Genomic DNA, 23,983 nt, shown 5'->3' with positions numbered 1-23,983 from the left:
AACAACCTCTTTATAAAGGACACATGTCCATTAAGGGCATTTACCTGCCTTCACTTGAGTGCCCTTTATGAACCGGTTTGACTGGTTATATCTTTGATTTTTTAGGGGAAATAAAATTCTCATCTTCAATTATATGATTCACATTGGGGAAAACAACACAAGTCTATTTACTAAAACGATTATGCTTTACATTTTTTAAATGTTTTTTTTTCAGACAGAAAAAGACGATGATCTCTTGGCCAACGACAGAGGTAGAATTCTTTTAGGATTAAAGTATGACCCTAGGAAAAATGCTCTCTATGTTTATGTTATCCGATGTGTGGGACTAGCAGCTTGTGATGCTAATGGCTATTCAGATCCTTACGTGAAATTGTAAGTTTATTAATGCATTTCCCTTAAAAACAGCTATATTGCATTGACCTTGTCCATCTCTTTGTTCGTCCTTATGTTTGTCTATTCGTCCAACTAATATTTAGACCACACTTTTTCAGCTACAACTGAACATAATAGCGTCATATTTGGTCAGCAGCTTGAAAGAGATGTGTGGTCATTTTTGGGATTGGTCACACTTATTACAGCCAGAAATCACCTTTAAATTGTAGCCAACAAAAGACACAAATCAATAATAAAATTTAACAAGATTTATTAAACACAAGTTTACAAGAATATTATACAAATTGAAATGTCAACTTAACTGTTAAAATATATGTCCGATCCTTTTGTCTTTTCTTTATCCGGAATTCTTCTCTTCACTGTTGCGGGAATCCAAACAGAATATTATGTCCAATAAGTCACAATCTAGTATGACGTAGTTAACGTAAATAAAAGTGTCAATCCAACATCTGAGAACACAAGAATGTTAATGTCTAATCTGAAAGTCTGACTTTAGTGTCTGTATATATATAGTTGTCACGGAAATCTCTAGAACACTGTAGAAGAAAAACTCCTAGAAAACTGTAGAACTGAAACTTCTAGAATGCGGTAGAAGTTTAAATTACACATCGTAGATTATGATAATTCCAGAATTATTATGTAAGTCAAATAGAAAGTTCTAATCATTCCATCAGTATCTATGATTGTTCCAGTGATTTTTAAACTGCACAATTATAACATTATTTTGTAAAAAAAAAATATATAATGCCACACAGAACAAATTAGGCCAAGATAAATAAACATGATAATTACAATATCATAACACCTCCCCTCTTAAAAGAAGTTTGAGTGTAAAGAGAACTTTTCATGAACAGTATATACAAAAATATATAGTACATGTATGTATGGCACGCCTGAACCACTTTTATTAATTAATCTTAGATTATCTCAGATAAACTAGGATTATCTCAGATAATCCCGGTTTATCTCAGATAAACTAAGATTATCTCAGCTTAATTCAAATTCGAGAAAATCCTAGTTTATCTCAGAAAATACAGAAAATTCATTATCTGGAGAAAATCCCGGTTTATCTCAAAATATTAAGAAAATCTAGGTTTTTCTGAGCTATTTTCAGATAATCCTAATTTATCTCCAGATAATTTTTTTTTTCAATTTCAGATAATGAATTATCTCATTTCTCGAGAAAATCTAGGTTTATCTCGGATTCTAAATATACAAAAGAACAATGTAACGAGTGTTTAAATTGGACGACAATCCGGCGTTTAACGTTTTACTTTCTCTTTGAAACCATGATGATGACGAATTCACTTCCTATTATTGGATGAACGGGGATGTGCCAAAATATGGGTCATAATTTTGCGAGATTTTATATAAAAATTAGCGTCCTTTTTCAGAGGAGGGGCGACATTCAGCATACGGCACGCAATTTTTACTTATATTATTGATCGATCGCTGTGTTATTGTGTCATTTATCACTACTCGTTGTGTGAACATCACCGTTATTGACACCTGGACAAGCGAAATTTGTTGAATCAATTATAAAAACAAGTAATATACAGAAGGGCTGATTATATACAATATACATATACTTTGTACATACATAATAAACAAATTTGGTAGCTATTTCTTTTACACAAACTGACTGTTTATTACCGACGGCTAATTTCGACATCGATAATCATTGAATTCTCATATTTTAATTTATTCAGTCGGTTTTAATTTTTTAATCGTGACAAAGTTTTGTAAAATATTTAATTTTAACTATTGCATTATCTCGTCATTTGTCAGTAAACAAAATGGATAACACTAGAAAGAAGGCAACTAAGTAATCCAATACACAAGTAATGCACGATTCAATTATGGAAAAAACAATTATTTCATCATGGTTATTCATAAGACATAATTTTCATTTTGTTTTCAAAATAATTAAATACATAAGAGTTTATATGCCACGAACCTTAAAGCGCCAGTTAATAATTGTAGGATATAAACAATAAATGTAAATTGTCTGAAATACAAAATGTGTGTGTACTCGCTAACACGGGTGTCATTCGGTTTATCGAGAGAAATGATAATGAAAGAATATCTAACGGAGGTCAAGTATTGCGTGACGTTCGTGAAAGCTCTGGTATCGGATCGTGAAAGAAATTTAATCGAGAAGACATATGAAAAGTCAGTAAATAATCTAATTTAATTAATTACACGGACAAATTTACAACAAAATAAAACTGTCTGTCAAAATGGTTCAACATTATGATCAGTATGTGAGAAAATCTAGTTCTAAAAGTACATAGTTTTTACAAAACAACAAAAGGCATATTGCTCCTCGACATTTCAGTGACATCAAAAATGTAAACAAACATGATATTTTCACAAATTCTAATAAAATAAACTATTTTTCTTCGAAAAAGGGCATTCTATTTGAATGCATCAAATGGTTCTCATAGTTATTTTGTATAAACATAATCTGAAACTTGGTAAAAAATAGAAATATTTAAACAAAATTGATATTTCGGATCGTTAAAGATCACGTACCGGTTTTTGAAGATCGTGAAAAGGATCGTGAGAGATCTGATGCTACGAAGACGTTCAAATTATTCTTCAATTATATGATAATTAATATTTGTTATTGGTATTAAAAAAACTAGATTGGCATGACTGACCCGGGTCTCTTTTGTTGATGAATAAGGCTATAATCGTGCAATGCCATTGGATATAATATCTTATAATACCACACAGACTTGGTAAATTGTATCAATACCAGTCCATTTGTCCGTCCTTCATAAGTATTGTTTTTTTTTATATATTAAGATGTTTTATTTTGTATTTATAACTTTGAATTCTCATTTTTATGCCCATTATATTTATAAAGCTTACATACCTGTATGCTATAGGGCCACGGTATTTGGTGTATGGTGTACATGTCTGTCTGCATGTTTCATATATGACGTCAATTGTATTTGATATATTGAATGATAGTAAGATGTCTGTGTCTGACTGTCGGTCAGGGTTCATATACTTTCGACCTCATGCTCCGAATTAATTGGCCAAACATAACTTTTACATTTGTCAGTTTCTAAGGTACTGTAAGCATCGGAACACCTATATTTGGTGTACGGGATTTTTGTAGAGATCTGTATGTCATGGTTCATCTGACCTTGACCTCTTTTTATGAATCATTGACAATTTTAAGCGTATGTGACACTTCTAGTAAAACCCTTAATATTACAGAAGTTCAACAAATATACTATCATAAGAAAAGCAGACGAGACATTTCAGCATTTGCGCTCTGGTATTCTTTAGTCTGTAATATATAGTTATCTCATTGGAAATCAATCCACATCTGCTACGTTGTATACAAAGATATATATAACTTAAGAAAGTATTGTTGCACAAAATGTTGGTTATCGTTCAATATCAAATTTTTCATGAAAGATGCTGTTTTTGCTATAAGTTTTTGGTTGATGGTTAACTTTTTGGTTTAAACGTTGCATACCCATATTATTGGCTAAAAAATGGCGGTCTGCCTGATTTGTACTAGTCCGATTCTCAGAGCTGAATTTTTCACACTGATTTAGACACGTTTCAAGTTATTATTTTTTTTAACTTTAGAGGTAAAGTGTTGAATTTAAAAAACAAATAACAGCTTCCATGTTCGTTCTTATCAAAAACGTTACAGGCTTCAACCAGTTGCAGGTATATCAAGTGGTAAAAGAAATATTGATTTCTGATTATTAAGTCTGGTCACGCTTTATCTTTCACGTTCAAAATAATGCGTTGCCTGATCTTTCACGATCAAGTTTGATGAGAAATCAACAAAATTCAAGGTTTTCATAAACAAATGAACGATTTTGAGGGAGGAGCATACTTTTATTTTACTGTACTTTCGGACACAACAAAGATTAGATTTCAAATATATCATGATATATTGAAATATGACCATTATAGGTACAAAAAACGTGTTTTTTAATTAATCCCATAGACATGCATTGTGTCTTTTGTGTTTTTTTCATAAAGTACTGTATATTTTCTTTATCTTATTGCACAGTAATGTTGAGGAAGTTGAATCATTTTGACAGCATATTTTTTGTTCGGATTTGTTCCGCATTTTGAAAATTCAGCGATTTTTTCACACATTCTGAAGTAGAATTTACATTTAATTACATTCAAGATCCGGTATCAGAGCTTTCACGACCGTCTCGCAATACTTGACCACCGTTTGATATTCTTTCACGATCATTTCTCTCGATAAACCGAATGACACCCGTGGCTAAGAAACAGGAGAAAACCTCTTCGTTCTGTTTCTAAATCTTGAACCAAAAAGTTTAATTTTTACAGGTAAATGTAATTACAGGTGACATGATTGTCAAAGCTTTACCTGTTATATTGCAAATATATAACAACTGCCCCCAATAAATGTTCACATAACAGGAAAAAAGTAATAAAAGTTTGTTTAAGACTGTTCAAAACAATATTTTAATTCATGCACGAAAAAGAAATTTTGAAAGATTTATATTCTTATGGTTTCTGTTCAATCTTTTTCTCTAATTTTTTATTCTAATAATCTCTTTTGACTCGAAAACTAGCATATTTTAACACAAGACATAAAATCACAATCCAGTGATAAAAAAACTGTTTCTTTGATCATATTTAAGGAAGGACTTATCTTTTTAGACAATCAGTTGGATTTTTGTCGAGCCTGCGACTTTTGTCGCAGAAAGCTCGACATAGGGCGGCGTTAGCTAACTTCTTAATAACTTTATATTTTAGAAGGTGGAAGACTTGGATGCTTCATACTTTGTATATAGATGTCTCATGTTACGAAGTTTCCGTTTGTCACATGTCCATTGTCCTTTACCTCATTTTCATGGTTCAGTGACTACTTGAAAAAAAGTTAAGATTTTTTGTAATGATAATTTCTCTCTTGTTATGAGTAACATGATAACTATGTTTTGTGTTTGCGTACCTAGCAAGGTCCTCATGTCCGTCAGACAGTTTTCACTTGACCTCGACCTTATTTCATGGATCAGTGAACAAGGTTAAGTTTTGGTGGTCAAGTCTATATCTCAGATACTATAAGCAATAGGTCAAGTATATTCGGTATATGGAAGGACCGTAAGGTGTACATGTCCAACTGGTAGGTGTCATGTGACCTTGACCTCATTTTCATGGTTCAGTGGTTATAGATAAGTTTTGTGTTTTGGTCTGTTTTTCTTATACTGTATGCAATAGGTCTACTATATTTGGTGTATGGAATGATTGTAAGGTGTACATGTCTAGCTTGCAGGTGTCATCTGACCTTGGCCTCATTTTCATGGTTCGGTTGTCAAAGTTAAGTTTCTGAGTTTTGGTCTTTTTTTCTAATACTATATGCAATAAGTCTGTTTTTTTAGAATTTATCAGCAATAGGTCAACTATATTTAGTGTATTGAATGATAGTATTTAAAACATGACATTTTCAAATTTCGGTGTTAAAAAATGCAGTCTTTAAAAACTTATAAACTTTATCAAATACAATGATATATATTTAATAAACATTTACACAAGCGACGACCAAAGACATCGTTCATCGTTTGTTGATGTAAAAAAGGGAGAAATATATATATATAAGGTATAAAGTTTAGAGAGTTTTTCATAAATACATTCTTCAAGGCCATATATTTCACGGAATGATGATATACTTTTATTACAATTACATATCGAGGTTATCTAGACAGGTATATTATCTGTTTCATCAATAATGATCAATATGAAACATATACCCAAAAGACAGCTGTGCAGTCCTTTTTTTATTGCACCTTTTTTTTTATTGCACCATGTGCACTTTTTGTTCCTCACAGCAAATTAAGATTCATAAAGTAAGAACATTTCTGTAGATTCTTTGTTTTTGTCCAAAATAAAATTTGATAAAGCAAAGCATATATTGACATTTCTGAAATACAGATTTAAAAAAAAACTATTTCCTTACAAAACAGTGATTATAAGGTCCTTCGTGCTCTTATAAACTCCTTTGTGGTCCTTTCTGCTACATTGTGTTTTTTTGTGCTCAAAGTAGGTCCTTTGTGGTGTTTACGAGACCAAAACAATATGCTGTCATAGTGTATTGGAATGTAGAAAAATAAGTCTCAGAAAAAAATCACTGTGTGGGATTTTTTCATGAATTTGGTTTATAATTTTTAAATGTATAAATGATTTGGTCCATTTTAGAGGTCAATGCCTAACTCTATCTCTACCTCTATTACCATGGCCGACAGCCGGTAATAGTTCAGGTGGTCGTTGTGAAAAACCAGACACCTTCTACCTTAATGCTTCAAAACGTTTACTGGTCTAGTGCTATGGGTAATTTTAGATACCATGCATACCTCTACTTCTGGTAACCATAACCCACACGGGAAATCAATAGGACATTCATCGAGTACCATCTATGACTAAAGGACATTCAACAAGTACCTGCTATAACTTTGGGACATTCACCAAGGAACTGCTATAACTATAGGACATTCAACAAGTTCCTAGTATAACAATAGGAATTCAACACGTACCTATTATATACTGCTATATAGAACATTCAACAAGTACCTACTATACCAATAGGATATTAAACAAGTACCTGCTTTAGATATAGGACATTCAACATGTATTTGCCATCACTATAAGACATTCAACAAGTTCCTACTATAAATATCACCACTCTGTATATCTATCACCACTCTGCATATCTCTCACCACTTTATATATCTCAACTCTGTATATCTATCACCACTCTGTATATCTATCTCTACTCTGTATATCTATCACCCCTCTGTATATCTACCACCACTCTGCATATCTATCACAACTTTATATATCTATCACCACTTTGTTTATCTATCACCACTCTGTATATCTATCACCACTCTGTATATCTATCAGCACTCTGTATATCTACCACCACTCTGCATATCTATCACCAATTTATATATCTATCACCACTTTGTATATCTACCACTACTCTGCATATCTATCACTACTCTGTATATCTATCTCCACTCTGTATATCTATCACCACTTTGTTTATCTATCAACACTCTGTATATTAATCACCACTCTGTATATCTTTCAACACTCTGCATATCTATCACCAATTTATATATCTATCACCACTTTGTATATCTATCACCACTCTGTTTATCTACCATCACTCTGTATATCTACCCCCACTATGTATATCTACCACCACTCTTTATATCTACCACCACTCTGTATATCTATCACCACTCTGTATGTCTATCACTACTCTGTATATTTATCACCACTCCGTATATCTATCACCACTTTGTATATCTATCACCACTCTGCATATCTATCACCACACTATATATCTATCTCCAATCTGTATATCTGTCACCACTCGGTATATCTATCACCACTGTGTATATATATCACCTCTCTGTATATCTATCCCCATCCTGTATATCTACCACCAACCTGTATATATATCACTACTCTGTTTATCTATCACCACTCTGTATATCTATCCCCACGCTGTATATCTATCACCACTCTGTATATCTATCACCATTCTGTATATCTATCTCCACTCTGTATATATACCACCACTCTGCATATCTATCTCTACTCTGTATATCTATCACCACTTTGTATATCTACCACCACTCTGCATATATATCACAACTTTATATATCTATTACCACATTTTATATCTATCACCACTCTGTATATCTATCTCCACTCTGTATATCTATCACCACTTTGTATACCTATCACCACTCTGTATATCTACCACCACTCTGTATATCTATCAACACTATGTATGTCTACCACCACTCTGTATATCTATCATCATTTTGTATATCTATCACCCCTTTGTATATCTATCACCACTCTGTATATCTACCACCACTCTGCATATCTATTACCACTCTGTATATCTATCACCACTCTGTATATCTATCAACCATCTGTACATTTACCACCACTCTGTATATCTACCAACACTCTGCATATCACAGTCTATCATCACTTTATATATCTATCACCATTTTGTATATCTATCACCACTCTCTATATGTATCACCACTCTGTATATCTATAACCACTTTGTATATCTAACACCCCGCTGTATATCTACCACCACTCTGTATATCTACCACCACTTTTCATATCTATCACAACTTTGTATATCTATCACCACTCTGTATATCTATCACCACTCTGTATATCTACCACCACTCTGCAGATCTATCTCCACTCTGAATATCTATCACAACTTTGTATATCTACCACCACTCTGCATATCTATCACCACTTTATATATATATCACCAATGGTATATCTATCACCACTCTATATCTACCACCACTCTGCATATCTATCTCCACTTTGTACATCTATCACCCCTTTGTTTATCTACCACCACTCTGCATATCTATTACAAATTTATATATCTATCACCACTCTGTATATCTATCACCACTCTGTTTATCTACCACCACTCTGCATATCTATCTCCACTGTGTATATCTTTCACCACTTTATATATCTATCACCACTCTGTATATCTACCACCACTCTGTATATCTATCAACAATCTGTATATCTACTTCCACTCTGTATATCTATTACCATTCTGTATATCTACTACCACTCTGTATATCTATCACCATTCTGTATATCTATCACCACTTCGTTTATATATCACCATTCTGTATATCTATCTGCAATTGGAGAAGACGTTACTAAGTTGAAAAACTTGTGTCTAATCCATTTGTCATTTTTGAACAATAAAATATGTTTAAACTAACAACTATAGGTCACCGTACGGCCTTCGAAGCTAGAATACAATATCTCTACTCAGTATATCTATCACCACTTTGTATATCTACCACCACTCTGCATATCTATCACTACTCTGTATATCTACCACCACTTTGTATATCTATCACCACTCTGTATATCTACCACCACTCTGTATATCTATCACCACTCTGTATATCTACCACCACTTTGTATATCTATCACAACTCTGTATATCTACCACCACTCTGTATATCTACCCCCACTCTGTATATTTATCACCACTTTATATATATCTATCACCACTTTGTATATCTATCACCACTCTGTATATCTATCACCACTCTGTATATCGATCACCACTCTGTATATCTACCACCACTCTGCATATCTATCACCACTCTGTATATATATCACCACTTTGTATATCTACCACCACTCTGCATATATATCACCACTTTATATATCTACCACCACTCTGTATATTTATCATTACTCTTTATATCTATCACCACTCTGTATATCTATCAACACTCTGTATATCTATCATCACTCTGTATAACTATCACCACTTTGTATATCTATCACCACTCTGTTTATATATATCACTACTCTGTATATCTATCAAAACTCTGCATATCTATCACCACTATGTATATCTATCACCACTTGGTATATCTATCACCACTCTGTATATCAATCACCACTCTGTATATCTATCATCCCTCTGTACATTTACTACCACTCTGTATATCTACCACCACTCTGCATATCTCTCACCACTTTATATATCTTCACTCTGTATATCTATCACCACTCTGTATATCACCACTCTGTATATCTACCACTACTCTGCATATCTATCTCCACTCTGTATATCTATCACCAATCTGTATATCTTTCAACACTCTGTATATCTACCACCACTCTGTATATCTACCACCAATTTATATATCTATCATCACTTTGTATATCTACCACCACTCTGTATATCTACCACCACTCTGTATATCTACCCCCACTCTGTATATCTATCACCACTCTGTATATCTATCCCTACTCTGTATATCTATCACCACTCTGTATATCTATCCCCACTCTGTATATCAACCACCACTCTGTATATCTATCATCACTCTTTATATCTACCACCACTCTGTATATCTACCACCTCTCTGCATATCTCTCATCACTTTATATATCTCCACTCTGTATATCTATCACCACTCTGTATATCTATCACCACTCTGTATATCTACCACCAACCTGTATATATACCACTACTCTGTTTATCTATCACCACTCTGTATATCTATCCCCACGCTGTATATCAACCACCACTCTGTATATCTATCATCCCTCTTTATATCTACCACCACTCTGTATGTCTACCACCACTCTGCATATTTCTCACCACTTTATATATCTCCACTCTGTATATCTATCACCACTCTGTATATTTACCACTACTCTGCATATCTGTCTCCACTCTGTATATCTATCACCACTCTGTATATCTTTCAACACTCTGTATATCTACCACCACTCTGTATATCTACCACCACTCTACATATCTATCACCAATTTATATATCTATCACCACTTTGTATATCTATCACCACTCTGTATATCTACCACCACTCTGTATATCTACCCCCATCTTGTATATCTATCACCACTCTGTTTATCTATTACCACTCTGTATATCTATCTCCACTCTGTACATCTATCCCCATCCTGTATATCTACCACCACCCTGTATATATATCACCACTCTGTATATCTATCAACACTCTGTATATATATCCCCACGCTGTATATCTATCACCACTCTGTATATCTATCACAATTCTGAATATCTATCACCACTCTGTATATCTTCCACCACACTGCATATCTATCTCTACTCTGTATATCTATCACCACTTTGTTTATCTACCACCACTCTGCATGCATATCTATTACAACTTTATATATCTATCACCACTTTGTATATTTATCATTACTCTTTATATCTATCACCACTCTGTATATCTACCACCACTCTGTATATCTATCACCACTCTGTATATTTACCACCACTTTGTATATCTATCACCATTCTGTATATCTATCAACACTTCGTTTATATATCACCATTCTGTATATCTATCACCACTCTACATATCTACCACCACTTTGTATATCTATCACCACTCTGTATATCTACCACCACTCTGTATATCTACAACCTCTCTATATCTATCACCACTCTGTATATCTATCACCACTCTGTATATCTATCTCCACTCTCTATATCTATCACCACTCTGTATATCTATCACCACTCTGTATATCTATCACCACTCTGCATATCTATCTCCACTCTGTATATCTATCAACACTTTGTATATCTATCACCACTCTGTATATCTACCACCACTCTGTATATCTATCAACACTCTGTATATCTACTACCACTCTGTATATCTATCACAATTCTGTATATCTATCACCACTTCGTTTATATATCACCATTCTGTATATCTATCACCACTTTGTATATATATCACCACTCTGTATATATATCAACACTCTGTATATCTACCATCACTCTGCATATCTATCTCCACTCTGTATATCTATCACCACTTTGTATATCTATCACCACTCTGTATATCTACCACCACTCTGTATATCTATCAACACTCTGTATATCTACTACCACTTTGTATATCTATCGCCATTCTGTATATCTATCACCACTTCGTTTATATATCACCATTCTGTATATCTACCACCACTCTGCATATCTATCACCACTCTGTATATCTATTAAAGTTTACTGACTTTGAACATGTTGAACTAGGTTATAAACTGCTAGTACTATTAAATCGTTCTTTTGTGTCCTATTTACACGAATGACCGAATGACACTTGGAATGACCGTATGACACATGAAATTTTAATCTTAGTTTAAACAGTATTTATTAATGAAAAATTTTACAAGAATAAAGTATTCAAATATTACATTAAGTTTTAATCTTAGCACATATATGTGAATTTTAAACATTGATTTATAAATAATATTACATTAAAAGTGTATGTTATAACTAAAACATGATTTATTAAAGCAGGCAAGTTCATAAAATGTTATTATAATTTCGTGGATACATCTGTTCCTGATTGCATATATACAATCGCCCAATGTGTTCAAGTTGGACTACCAAAGTGGGGCCCTCATTTGTAAAATATACTATAACTCACTGACACTCCGTGAATTGAAATGTATTTCATTTAACAGTCAACAAAAAATATTTTAAGTAATAATTTTGCGGTACGTTTTAAAACCGCTCAGGGCCTCCTGAGTGCACATAGATATTTTAGTGGGCGTTGAGGGTATGCGTCCGATAAATTATTTATTTTTTTATCTTAATATTTTTGTTTGAATAAAATTAATTGAATATTTCAGAAATTATTGAAGTGTTTATTAACACGCACCGTTATTTGGAATATGTCATGCATGACCGATGATCATATTCAATACCAACTATCATGTTGATTAGGTCTATACAAATCCTTAATTAGGTCGTCTGATCTATAGTAATTAGTGAATGTAATCAACACATACTAGTTAACCAAACAAGAAAGGTTTTCTTAGAACAAAAATAAAGATAAAAGTTGCAAAAAATGTTAAATAAACGTTTCGTTTTGTTTGTAATAATATTACAGCCATTTGAGAAATTTAAGAAATCCATTCAGTTTATTTAATTTGAAAACGTTAATAAGAATAGATCTAATTCATTGCAAAGTGTGGCGTCCTTCAGGGATCAAAACCCCGTTTTAACAACGTTTGTTTAAAGATTAATTATGCATTGGCCACGTGTCGTTAAAAAAAACAAACTGATTAACAATGTAATAGAGTTGTAAGGTAATAAATATTTCAGGTATTGGGCATTTGTCACTATCATGATTAGATTATCCAATTGACAAAAACGCTTTATAATCCAACTTACCAAGTAAGTACTAAAATGTAACACTGCAATAAAATGGATGATAAATTCCTGCACCATATTTCACTCTTTTAATAGAGAAAATTAGGGAAAGAAAAACGGCGCGTAATATTTTTTTTTAAAAGATTATAACTTTCTAAAAGGAAACTCATTAGAACTTCGAAATGGTGTATTTCAACTTTGCTAGACTTATTTGAACATTTTAGTTATTGGTCCTAGGTAATTGTGCGGATGCCAGATTTATGTAACATATTTCACTATCTTCATCAAGACAAATACGGATAAAACATTCAAATTCTCTTAAAAAAACCTCTCAAGACAAACTTCTAAATTCTAGATCCCTCTGATCTTCATTATTATCGATACACTTGTCATACATGTACATCCTGAATAAATCAATTGATATTTTTATCAAATTTGGAAATTTAAAACTTCTAAAACGTTTCCCGTAAGAACGTAATCTTTCATTCTTCTCTATCTATATAGATGCACCATTGTATCTATATCTTATCCCTTATGACCATGAAATTTTCCTCCAATGTGTCGTGGCTTTCTATTGGCTCCCTTTTTTCAGTTAATCGATTTTCTCAAAATTCTCAGATAATCCCGGATTATCTCAGAATATTCAGATAATCCCAGATTTTCTCCAGTTAATTATTTATCTAATTTTGTGAGAAATATAATGAATTATCTCAAATATGCATTAAGCTGAGAAAATTCCGGTTTATCTTAAAATTCTGAGATAAACCGGGATTATCTGAAAAAAATCGAGATAATCCCGGTTTATCTGAGCTTAATGTAAAATAGTGAGATAATCCTAGTTTATCTGAGATAATCCTAGTTTATCTGAGATAATCTAGGATTATCTATAAAAGTGGTTCAGGTGTGCCATATGTATGTATACAGTGTTTTAATAAGATCTAGATAAAGCATCTGCTATTACATTATCTTTACCTTTAATTATTTCACAATAACATCATATTCCTGTAACAATAAACTCAACCTAGTCAACCTCTGGTTCTTGTTTCTCATTTTTTGTATGAAGGTGAGAGGACTATGATCAGTATAAACAAGAATAGGATGCATAGTGGGATTTAGATATACATCAAAATGTTGAAGTGCAGACAACAGTGCAAAACACTCTTTTTCAATAGTTGAATAATTTTTCTGATGTTTATCTAATTTCTTAGAAAAATATGATATAGGTTTTTCAACATTGTCATCTGTCTCTTGATATAAAACGGCTCTAACTCCTACATCACTTGCATCAATGGCAAGTTTGAATTGTTTTTCAAAGTTTGGAGTGATCAGAACAGGACTGTTACTTAAAAGTGATTTGCTATTTTCAAAAGCGTTTTGACAATTATCACTCCAGATGTATTTAGAATCTTTCCGTAAAAGATGAGTCATTGGTTGAACAACAGTAGCAAAATTTGAACAGAATTTCCTGTAAAATCCAATCATGCCTAAATATCTCATAAGTTTTTTTTATTTGTAGGAGGAGGAAATTTGGTAATTGCATCCACTTTAGCCATAATAGGTTTCACTTGACCTTGGCCAACTGTGTGCCCTAAATAATCAACAATGGCCTGACAAAATTCACTTTTACCAAGATTAACAGTCAAATTTGATTGTGACAATCTATCAAAAGTAACATATAAATGTGTTAAATGATCTTCCCAGCTATCACTACATACAATAAGATCATCAATATAAGCATAACAACAGTCTGAATCTTTTATAACAATATGAATCATTCTTTGAAATGTAGCTGGAGCACTTTTCATACCAAACGGCATGACAGTATACTGAAATAAGCCATCTGGTGTTACAAAAGCTGATATTTCACGAGCCCTCTGTGTCAAAGGTACCTGTCAGTAACCTTTCAATAAATCAAATTTGCTCACACATTTTGCATGCCCAATATTATCAATGCAATCGTCTATCCTTGCAATCGGATAGGAATCAGATTTTGAAACTGAATTTACTTTTCTGAAATCAGTAACGAAACGAAGGTTTTATCAGGTTTGGGCACAAGGAGAGCTCCATTCACTGTTACTCGGTTCAATAATATCATTGTCAAGCATATATTTAATTTCTTGTCTCATAAATTCAAGTTTTAGTGGATTGAGCCGGTAAGGATGTTGCTTAATTGGAGAAGCATCACCTACATCGACATCATGACAAACAGCCGTTGTTTTGTTTGGCACATCTAGAAAAAGATTTTTAAAAGAGAATACCGAAGTTTTCAATTTTTCTTTACTATCAAAAGTAAGATGTGCATGTTTTGAGTCTAAATTTGACCAAATTTCTGAATTTTTCAATCTAACTGTTTGTTCCATAGTTTTAGAATTAAAAGGTGGTTCAATTATATCTGGTTTGTCATGATTGTTCTCCAATTTAACCATGGCTAAAGTGGCAACTGGTTTGCTCTCACCTTCATTAGTACGTTCAAAATATGGTTTTAACATATATATGTGACACACTCTATTTTGTTTACGCCGACCTGGTGTTTTTACAATATAATTCAAATCCTTAATTTTAATCTCTATTGTATAAGGACCACAGTATTTAGCTTGTAAAGGATGTCCAGGGACTGGCAAAAATACAAGTACCTTATCACCAGGCTCAAAAACTCTGTCCCTGGCATCTTTATCATACCATATTTTCATCTTATTCTGAACAGTTTTTAAGTTTTTGTGAGCAATTTGACAAGCAGTATACAATTTTTCTTTAAATCTAGATACATAGTCTAGAAGATTCAAGTCAGTGTGTTCAGTAAGCCATTTTTCCTTAACCAATTTCAAAGGTCCCCTTACAGTTTGACCAAATACCAACTCAAAGGGGCTAAAACAAAGGGATTCTTGAACAGCCTCTCGGACCGCAAAAAGTAGAAAGTGAACACCATCATCCCAGTCCCTGTCAAATTGAAGACAAAAAGTTCTAATCATGTTATTCAATGTTTGATGGAAACGCTCTAAGGTAAACGACCTGCTGAAATAAACCTGACATGAAATTTGAACCCTGGTCGGACTGTATAGACTTAGGAAGTCCTACTAACGTGAACAATTTGATAAGAGCTTTAACAATAGTTGGTGTCTTAATATTCCTTAGCGGAATAGCCTCAGGAACGCGAGTGGATGTACACATAATCGTCAATAAATACTCATTTCCAGTCTTGGTCTTCGGTAAAGGTCCAACGCAATCAATGAGTACTCGGCTGAAAGGTTCTTCAAAGGCTGGAATTGGCAAAAGTGGTGCTGGTGGTATTTTCTGGTTAGGCTTACCAACAACCTGGCATATATGGCATGATTTGCAATATTCTTTGACATCATTTCTAGGTCTGGGCCAGTAGAAATGTTGCAAGATCTTAAGGCAAGTCTTCCTTATACCTAAATGTCCAGCCAAGGAGGTGTCATGGACAAGACCAATAATTTCTTGCCTATAGATTTAGGCACCACCACTTGGTATACCACTCTCCATTCCTCCTCTGGGGTAGCATCAGGGGGCCTCCACTTCCTCATTAAAATGCCGTCTTGATGATAGTAACATTCGGCCACTTTGTCTGCTTCCTCCTGTGGTTGAGCCCTCTTGCGGAGCTGAAGAACATCAGGGTCTTTATTTTGTTTTTCTACAAATGTTCTTCTGTTTAATGAATGGCTGTTCACGTCTGGCCATGGCATAATTACATGCTTGTTTGTACTAGGTGTTTTTATTATGGAATTTTCTGAGCTACAGGAACCTTTAATGTCGGCAAGGAAAGTGTCAGAAAGGTCCATATAATCATACTGGTCTTCTTGTAAATTCTCATTTTGTTGTTTTCTTGCCATCGTCCTAGTAACAACACAAGCTGGATACAGTTCAGCAGCATCATCCGGTGATTAAACATCCACCACCGGTTCACTGGTAACAATTGGTTCAGCAACCACTTTGTTCCTAGCTATACCATTTCCTAGCAATAATGAACACCCTCAACAGGGAGATTAGGACGAACACCCACAACACCTGGTCCAGTAATCAACTCTGACTTCAGATAAATACGATGGAGGGGAACATCTATACAACCTAACTCCACACCTTGTAACAAAACGGAGGCACCAACAGAAGTCTCCTCGGACAAAGGCAACACACCTTCTAACAATAAAGTCTGAGAAGCTCCAGTGTCCCGTGAAATCTTAATAGGCTGAGGAGTAGTATTATCAACAATAGAAACAAACCCATCAGACATAAAGGGTTTATAATCCTCCATGTAATCACAAAAACTGGACTTACAAGCCTGACTCGCAGGACATTCCAACTTATTGGTAACAAGGGGTGTCGTACAAGCACTGGACTTGGGCTTATTATCTCTTTCATTCTTCTTCTGGAGTTTAAAACAATCAGCCATCAGGTGACCACTTTTCTTACAATAAGCACAAGTAAGTGACTTCTCAAAAGTATCAAATTTTGGACTAGACATATTATAACTAGACTGACTCTTATTCTGTGCAACAGGCTTACTATCAGTACGCTCAGTACTTTGATTTTTGTAATTTCCGCTCGAAGTATTAAAATTTTGACCTTTGAAACTTCTTTTATGTGGAAGGGTATAATTATCGGAAACAACAGCTGCATCTTACAATGTCTCAACAGTTTTGTCATCTAAATGCGTTTTTAAGTCTAAATGAACACACTGCTTGAACTCTTCTAATAACATTAATTGTCTTATTTTATCAAAATTGTTATCTATTTTCTTTGACGTAAGCCATGTATCAAATACATCTTCTTTTTCCCTAGCAAATTCAACATAGGTTTGTGAATCAAACTTTTTATAAGACCTAAATTTCTGTCTATAAGCTTCTGGCACTAGCTCATAAGCTTTCAAAACTTCCTGTTTTACCGTGTCATAATCAGAACTATTTTCTGATGAAAGTGCAGAGTAAATTTCAGCGGCCTTGCCCTCAAAAACACTTTGCAGCATTGTAGTCCAATAAGGCTTTGGCCATTTCAAATTTTGAGCAATTTTCTCAAACTGTGGAAAACATTTATCAACTGTTTTTTCACAAAATCTGGGAACCAAATGTAAATTTTTTGCTGCATCAAAATATTCTGATTTTGACTCTACATTAGTGTTCCTTTCTACTTTGACCATTTCAATTTTTATTTTCTCCATCTCTAACCTTTCCCTCATTTCAAGTTCTGCCTGTTTTAATTTAAATTCATCTTCTTTTTCTTTTATCTTCTCCATCTCTAACCTTTCCCTCATTTCAAGTTCTGCCTGTTTTAATTTAAATTCATCTTCTTTTTCTTTTATCTTCTCCATCTCTAACCTTTCCTTCATTTCAAGTTCTGCCTGTTTTAATTTAAATTCATCTTCTATTTCTTTTTCCAATTGTTTTATTTTAATTTCGTTTTCCAATTGTTTTAATTTAAATTCATGTTCTAATTCAAGCTGTTTTAATTTGGTAGCATCAACATTTTCGACCTTAAGTTCAAGAGCCTCTTCACCAAATATTTCGGCGTCAACTAAATGGTCTATCACCAATTTTTTTATAATTTTTTTTCTCATAGATACTCTAAAATCTATTTGTAGATGTTTAGCAAGCAGAACTAATTTTTCTTTCTTTAGTTTATCAAACAAACCCTTTCAGGTCTGGCGTTTCCAAAAATTTACCGGCATCAAATGCCATTTTGTAGAATTTTGTTGGCTAATTCTGATTCAATAAAATACAGAAAATGTGTTTTATCTAATATTAACGTTCTCCCGGACGAGCCCCCAATTTCTGTTACGGCCAGAAATCACCTTTAAATTGTAGCCAACAAAAGGCACAAATCAATAATAAAATTTAACAAGATTTATTAAACACAAGTTTACAAGAATATTATACAAATTGAAATGTCAACTTAACTGTTAAAATATATGTCCGATCCTTTTGTCTTTTCTTTATCCGGAATTCTTCTCTTCACTGTTGCGGGAATCCAAACAGAATATTATGTCCAATATGAATAAGTCACAATCTATTATGATGTAGTTAACGTAAATAAAAGTGTCAATCCAACATCTGAGAACACAAGAATGTTAATGTCTAATCCGAAAGTCTAACTTTAGTGTCTGTATATATATAGTTGTCACGGAAATCTCTAGAACACTGTAGAAGGGAAACTCCTAGAAAACTGTAGAACTGAAACTTCTAGAATACGGTAGAAGTTTAAATTACACATCGTAGATTATGATAATTCCAGAATTATTATGTAAGTCAAATAGAAAGTTCTAATCATTCCATCAGTATCTATGATTGTTCCAGTGATTACTAAACTGCACAATTATAACATTATTTTGTAAACAACTATAAGGCCACACAAAACAAATTAGGCCAAGATAAATAAACATGATAATTACAATATCATAACACACTGTAAACTTCGAAGAATCACTTCCTGTCAAATGATAAGTTTTCAATATGTCACTCATTCTTCCACTACTACAAAAGATAATGACTTGATTTTTGCTCAGCAGCTTAACAGCATTGAATTGTACAGTGCGGGGAAAGGGTTGATTACTTTAAAATGTTATTGGTTACATTACAATTACAATTTGTCAATTTATCGGAACTATAAACAAATGGGAGGTTTAGCTAGCTATAAAACCATATAACTTGTATACTGTGATATTTAAAATAAATATAACTATTCGTCCTCACTTTAAAAAGCTACTGTTTGTGAAAAGTTGTGTTTTTAATATCTTTAATATATTCATGTTATTAAGAACAGACTAGGAAATAAAGTCATCGTAGATACCAGGATGAACAGTGTAACATGTTTATTGTTTGATAGCATAGAGAAGTGTCCTTTCCCTGTAATAACATTGTTTTAAATTTATTTATACCAGTGCAAAGGAGCAGGGGCAATAAGGCCCTTATTTGGCCCAAATATTACTGCAAATTTAAACATTATCATACATATTCTTAAATTTGTCCTAACTAGACTAAGGTACAAGGTGACGAAATTTGTTTATTTTGTAAAATATCTTGCTTTTCCTTGTTTTCGTCAAATTTAAAGTACATTTTAGATAGGCAAAGTATGTGCGCACTCAAGAAACAACTTTATATTTGATGAGATTATGACAATAGTTATAATAAAGCTTCTCTTAAATTATTTTGTTGTTTCTTGGCTGCGCACGATGTTTCCATAATGGAAATAACGATGGAAAACTGCATAAATTCTGTATTTTTCATCGTTTTCATGAAAACGATACATATAGATTCTACCACTGCATTGAGTGTAATACGATATTTATCCACTCGAGACAGTTAAATTTTCAAATTTAAAACGCGAGGCTCGCCGAGCGTTTTAAATATTTAAAATTTAACTATCGAGAGTGGATAAATATCGTATTACACGAGATTTGGTGGTGGAATCTGTTTCTCTAATGATTTTCAAACAATATGCAGGCAAACTTATTCCTTCTTTTTGAATGATTTGCAAAAAGATGTGTTCTTTCTATGTGACGTCATCAGGCATGGTCGCCTTATCATGCCGTCACAATAGGAAATTCAGAGGAAAGCAAGAAAATTCGACGTCATAATCGGATTTTAACCAATGAAGAACTGAGATCAAACGAACCACACGTTGATTAAATTTTTGTTTATACAATGGGTGCAGAAAGGGATAAATTGACGAAGAATTAGAGAAATATTATGACGTAATTGTGACGTCATCAGATAAATAATATTATGTTTTACATTTATATTTCTTGACTCTATGCATTTCAGACATAATGTACCAATTTGAAATAGTTTTCAAACATTCTGTTTTCTTGGGCCAAAACCGGGACTTTAATGCCCCTACTCCTTTTTAATTAACAAAAAGAACTGAATAAATTATTAAAAATATAATTATCAGGTAGTTTTACTGTCTGTGGGGACACCATTCACTCATACATATGTTTTTTTACAAGTGTTAATCAATACTTCAATTTTTGCGACAAACAATAGGTGGGTTTGGGTATTAAAAATTAATTGTCTTAAACGCAAAAATCAATACAGTTTTGATTACGTTTTGTCTCGCCTTTTGAGTAAAAAAATCAAGGCTTTGGTATACCGCTTTCGGCGGCGGTGGCGTCAATAATTTGTTTAAGGTTGTGATTATGTCAGTGTAAATCACTATAATATCCGGTATACAGCTTAATCAGTAATGCAACGTTTCATTTTCATGGAGATTTTTTGGCCTTGCACCCTAAGTCATGTTCTATTGACTTCGAACCGTTTGCATAGTTTACATGTTAAAGTTTATGATTAGGTCAGTTAAAGGGCAAGCACTTATGATAAGTCAGTGATATTTGATATGCAATTGTATAAGCTTTGGAACATATCATTTGCATGGAAATTAATTGGCCCACCCTCTCATTCATGGTCTATTGATTTTGAAACTTTTGCATAGTTTATATGTTAAAGTTTGTGATTAGGTCAGTTTAAGGGGAACCGCTTATGATAACCAATGATATTTGGTATACAATCGTATAAGCATTCGCATTTCTCATTTCAATAGGGATTATTTGGCACTACCCCCTCAGCCATGGTATGATGACTTTTAATATCATAGTTGAAATGTTAGTTTGTGATTTTGTCAGTTTTAGAGGAACCACTTATGGTAAGTCTATTATATTGGGTATGCCGTTTTATAAGCATTGGCACATCTCATTTCCATAGAGATCATATGTTCCCGCCCCCTCAGTCATGGTCTATTGACTTTGAACTTCTACATAGTTAACGTGTTGAAATTTGTGATTATAGGTCAGTTTAGGGGAACCACCTAAGTTAATCAATGATATTAGCTGTATTAGCATTGGCATGTCTTTTATATCAGAAATTATTTGGCCTTGTTTCTCTTCAGTCAAGGTTCATTTTGCATAATTAACATGTTAAAATATTGCTTTTTTACTTTTAACATTTGCATATCACTATCAAATTTATATACAGGCGGGACATATCTCTGTGTCAACATTTTTTTTTTCATTATGTATATGATAGTATGAAAAATTTCAATAATTCATATATATAGAAAGTACATATTGGAATATTTATGGAAAATAAAATTTATACAAATTGAAAACAAAATTGGTTCTTAATGCCATTGTTATTTAAGTGGGCTCATTGATGTCGATCATTAAGGTCAAAATTGGAAAAAAATCTCCATAATAAATGATGATGCAGTTATAACAATATTTTGTGTAAAAAAAAATTGGGGTTAATATCAGAAGTGGTCTATCAGGGAACACAAAATGTTTTCAAGGCATATTCTTGTATCACAAGGACATAATCTCACAATGAAACATCATGATTCGTAAGTTTTTTAATCATGCTTGTATATCAAAAGCTATTTTCATATACCAAATTTGTAATCACCAATTAATGATAGGAATGTAATCTTAAAGTAATATGTAAGTTATCATGATTACACATGTTTTTTGTAATTGATTAAATTACGATTACTTGTTATCAGAAATTGCATGATTACTGATGACATGTGATAATGTCATACAAGTGAGAGGTTTAGCTAGCTATAAAACCAGGTTCAATCCACCATTTTCTACATAAGAAAATGCCTGTACCAAGTCAGAAATATGACAGTTGTTATCCATTCGTTTGATGTGTTTGAGCTTTTGATTTTGCCATTTGATTAGGGACTTTTCCTTTTTGAATTTTCCTCGGAGTTCAGTATTTTTGTGATTTTACTTTTTACAACTGATAACGATTACCTATTACAATTACCCCGTGCTTTGTACAGTGTACAATGTGAGCTCTTTTCAGATCCATCAGACACCTACTTCCTGTTTCTGAATATGTTGATTTTTGTCGAGCCTGCGACTTTTGTCGCAAAAGCGAGACATAGCGATCCTACATTCCGTCGGCGACGGCGTCGTCGTCGTCGGCGGCGTCCACAAATATTCACTCTGTGGTTAAAGTTTTTCAAATTTTTAAAATAACTTTCTTAAACTATCCTGCATTTCAACCAAACTTGAACAGAAGCTTGTTTATGATCATAAGATAGTATCCAGTAGTAAATTTTGTAAAAAAAAATGCTGTTTATCCGTATTTTACTCATAAATGGACTTAGTTTTTCTGCCAATTAACATTACATTCACTCTGTGGTTAAAGTTTTTCAAATTTTAGTATCTTTCTTAAACGCGGAAACCTTACGATTTTTTTTTAATGTGTTAAATGAACTTTGAATTTTTTGTCACACATTTCTCCAGTACATATACAACAGAACAGCAGAACTTCATATTTGGTCAGCAGCTTAACAGTGATGAGTTCTAATGTGTGCTTATGAGCATTTTTCATATCTGTTAGAAATCTACTTCCTGTTTGTAGATACTTGAATTTTAAGTAGGGGTGTGCTTAGCAGGACAAAACATGCATTCTTATTATATTTCAGCTTATAATTACTTTCGTCATAACCTAGCAACATAATGAGAAAGAAAATTTGTTCATGTTGAAAACTATTTATTTGTTTTCCTGATAAGTTGTTCTTTTGACAAACCAGTTGATGATTCTAAAAAAGGGCAACTAAATAAGGTAAAACTTGTTAAAGGTTCCGTGGAACCACGTATCTCGCCTGATATTGCTGCTGTCAGCGTAAAAGTGTAATGTTGACTGTAAACAGTAAATCCATTGATCAGTAAAATACAGAAATTATTTTGAAAAATCAAACTTAACTTCTGTCCAAGTTTTATTACAATCCATGAAGGTTTACAAATTATCATGCATAAAAACCTTATCCCATACTGTATGTAAATGTTAAATGCAAAATAGTCCATCTATC

General features: G+C 33.0%; 1 protein-coding gene across 5 annotated transcripts in view; it reads left to right on the top strand.

Moving 5' to 3' along the window:
- The window catches only part of LOC127712432 (rabphilin-3A-like), a 362,038-nt gene that overhangs the window by 259,515 nt on the left and 78,540 nt on the right, over positions 1-23,983 (top strand). For all 5 annotated transcript variants that reach the window (XM_052218873.1, XM_052218870.1, XM_052218874.1 and 2 more), the window contains one exon: positions 215-372. In XM_052218873.1, coding sequence (XP_052074833.1) covers positions 215-372 — 158 coding nt within the window. The remainder of the gene's footprint in view (positions 1-214; positions 373-23,983) is intronic.

The sequence above is a fragment of the Mytilus californianus genome, unplaced genomic scaffold, assembly GCF_021869535.1.
Source record: "Mytilus californianus isolate M0D057914Y unplaced genomic scaffold, xbMytCali1.0.p SCAF_8, whole genome shotgun sequence".
Lineage (NCBI taxonomy): Eukaryota > Metazoa > Mollusca > Bivalvia > Mytilida > Mytilidae > Mytilus > Mytilus californianus.
Note: the sequence above shows the minus strand (reverse complement) of the source record. Positions and strands in the feature narration are given on the sequence as shown.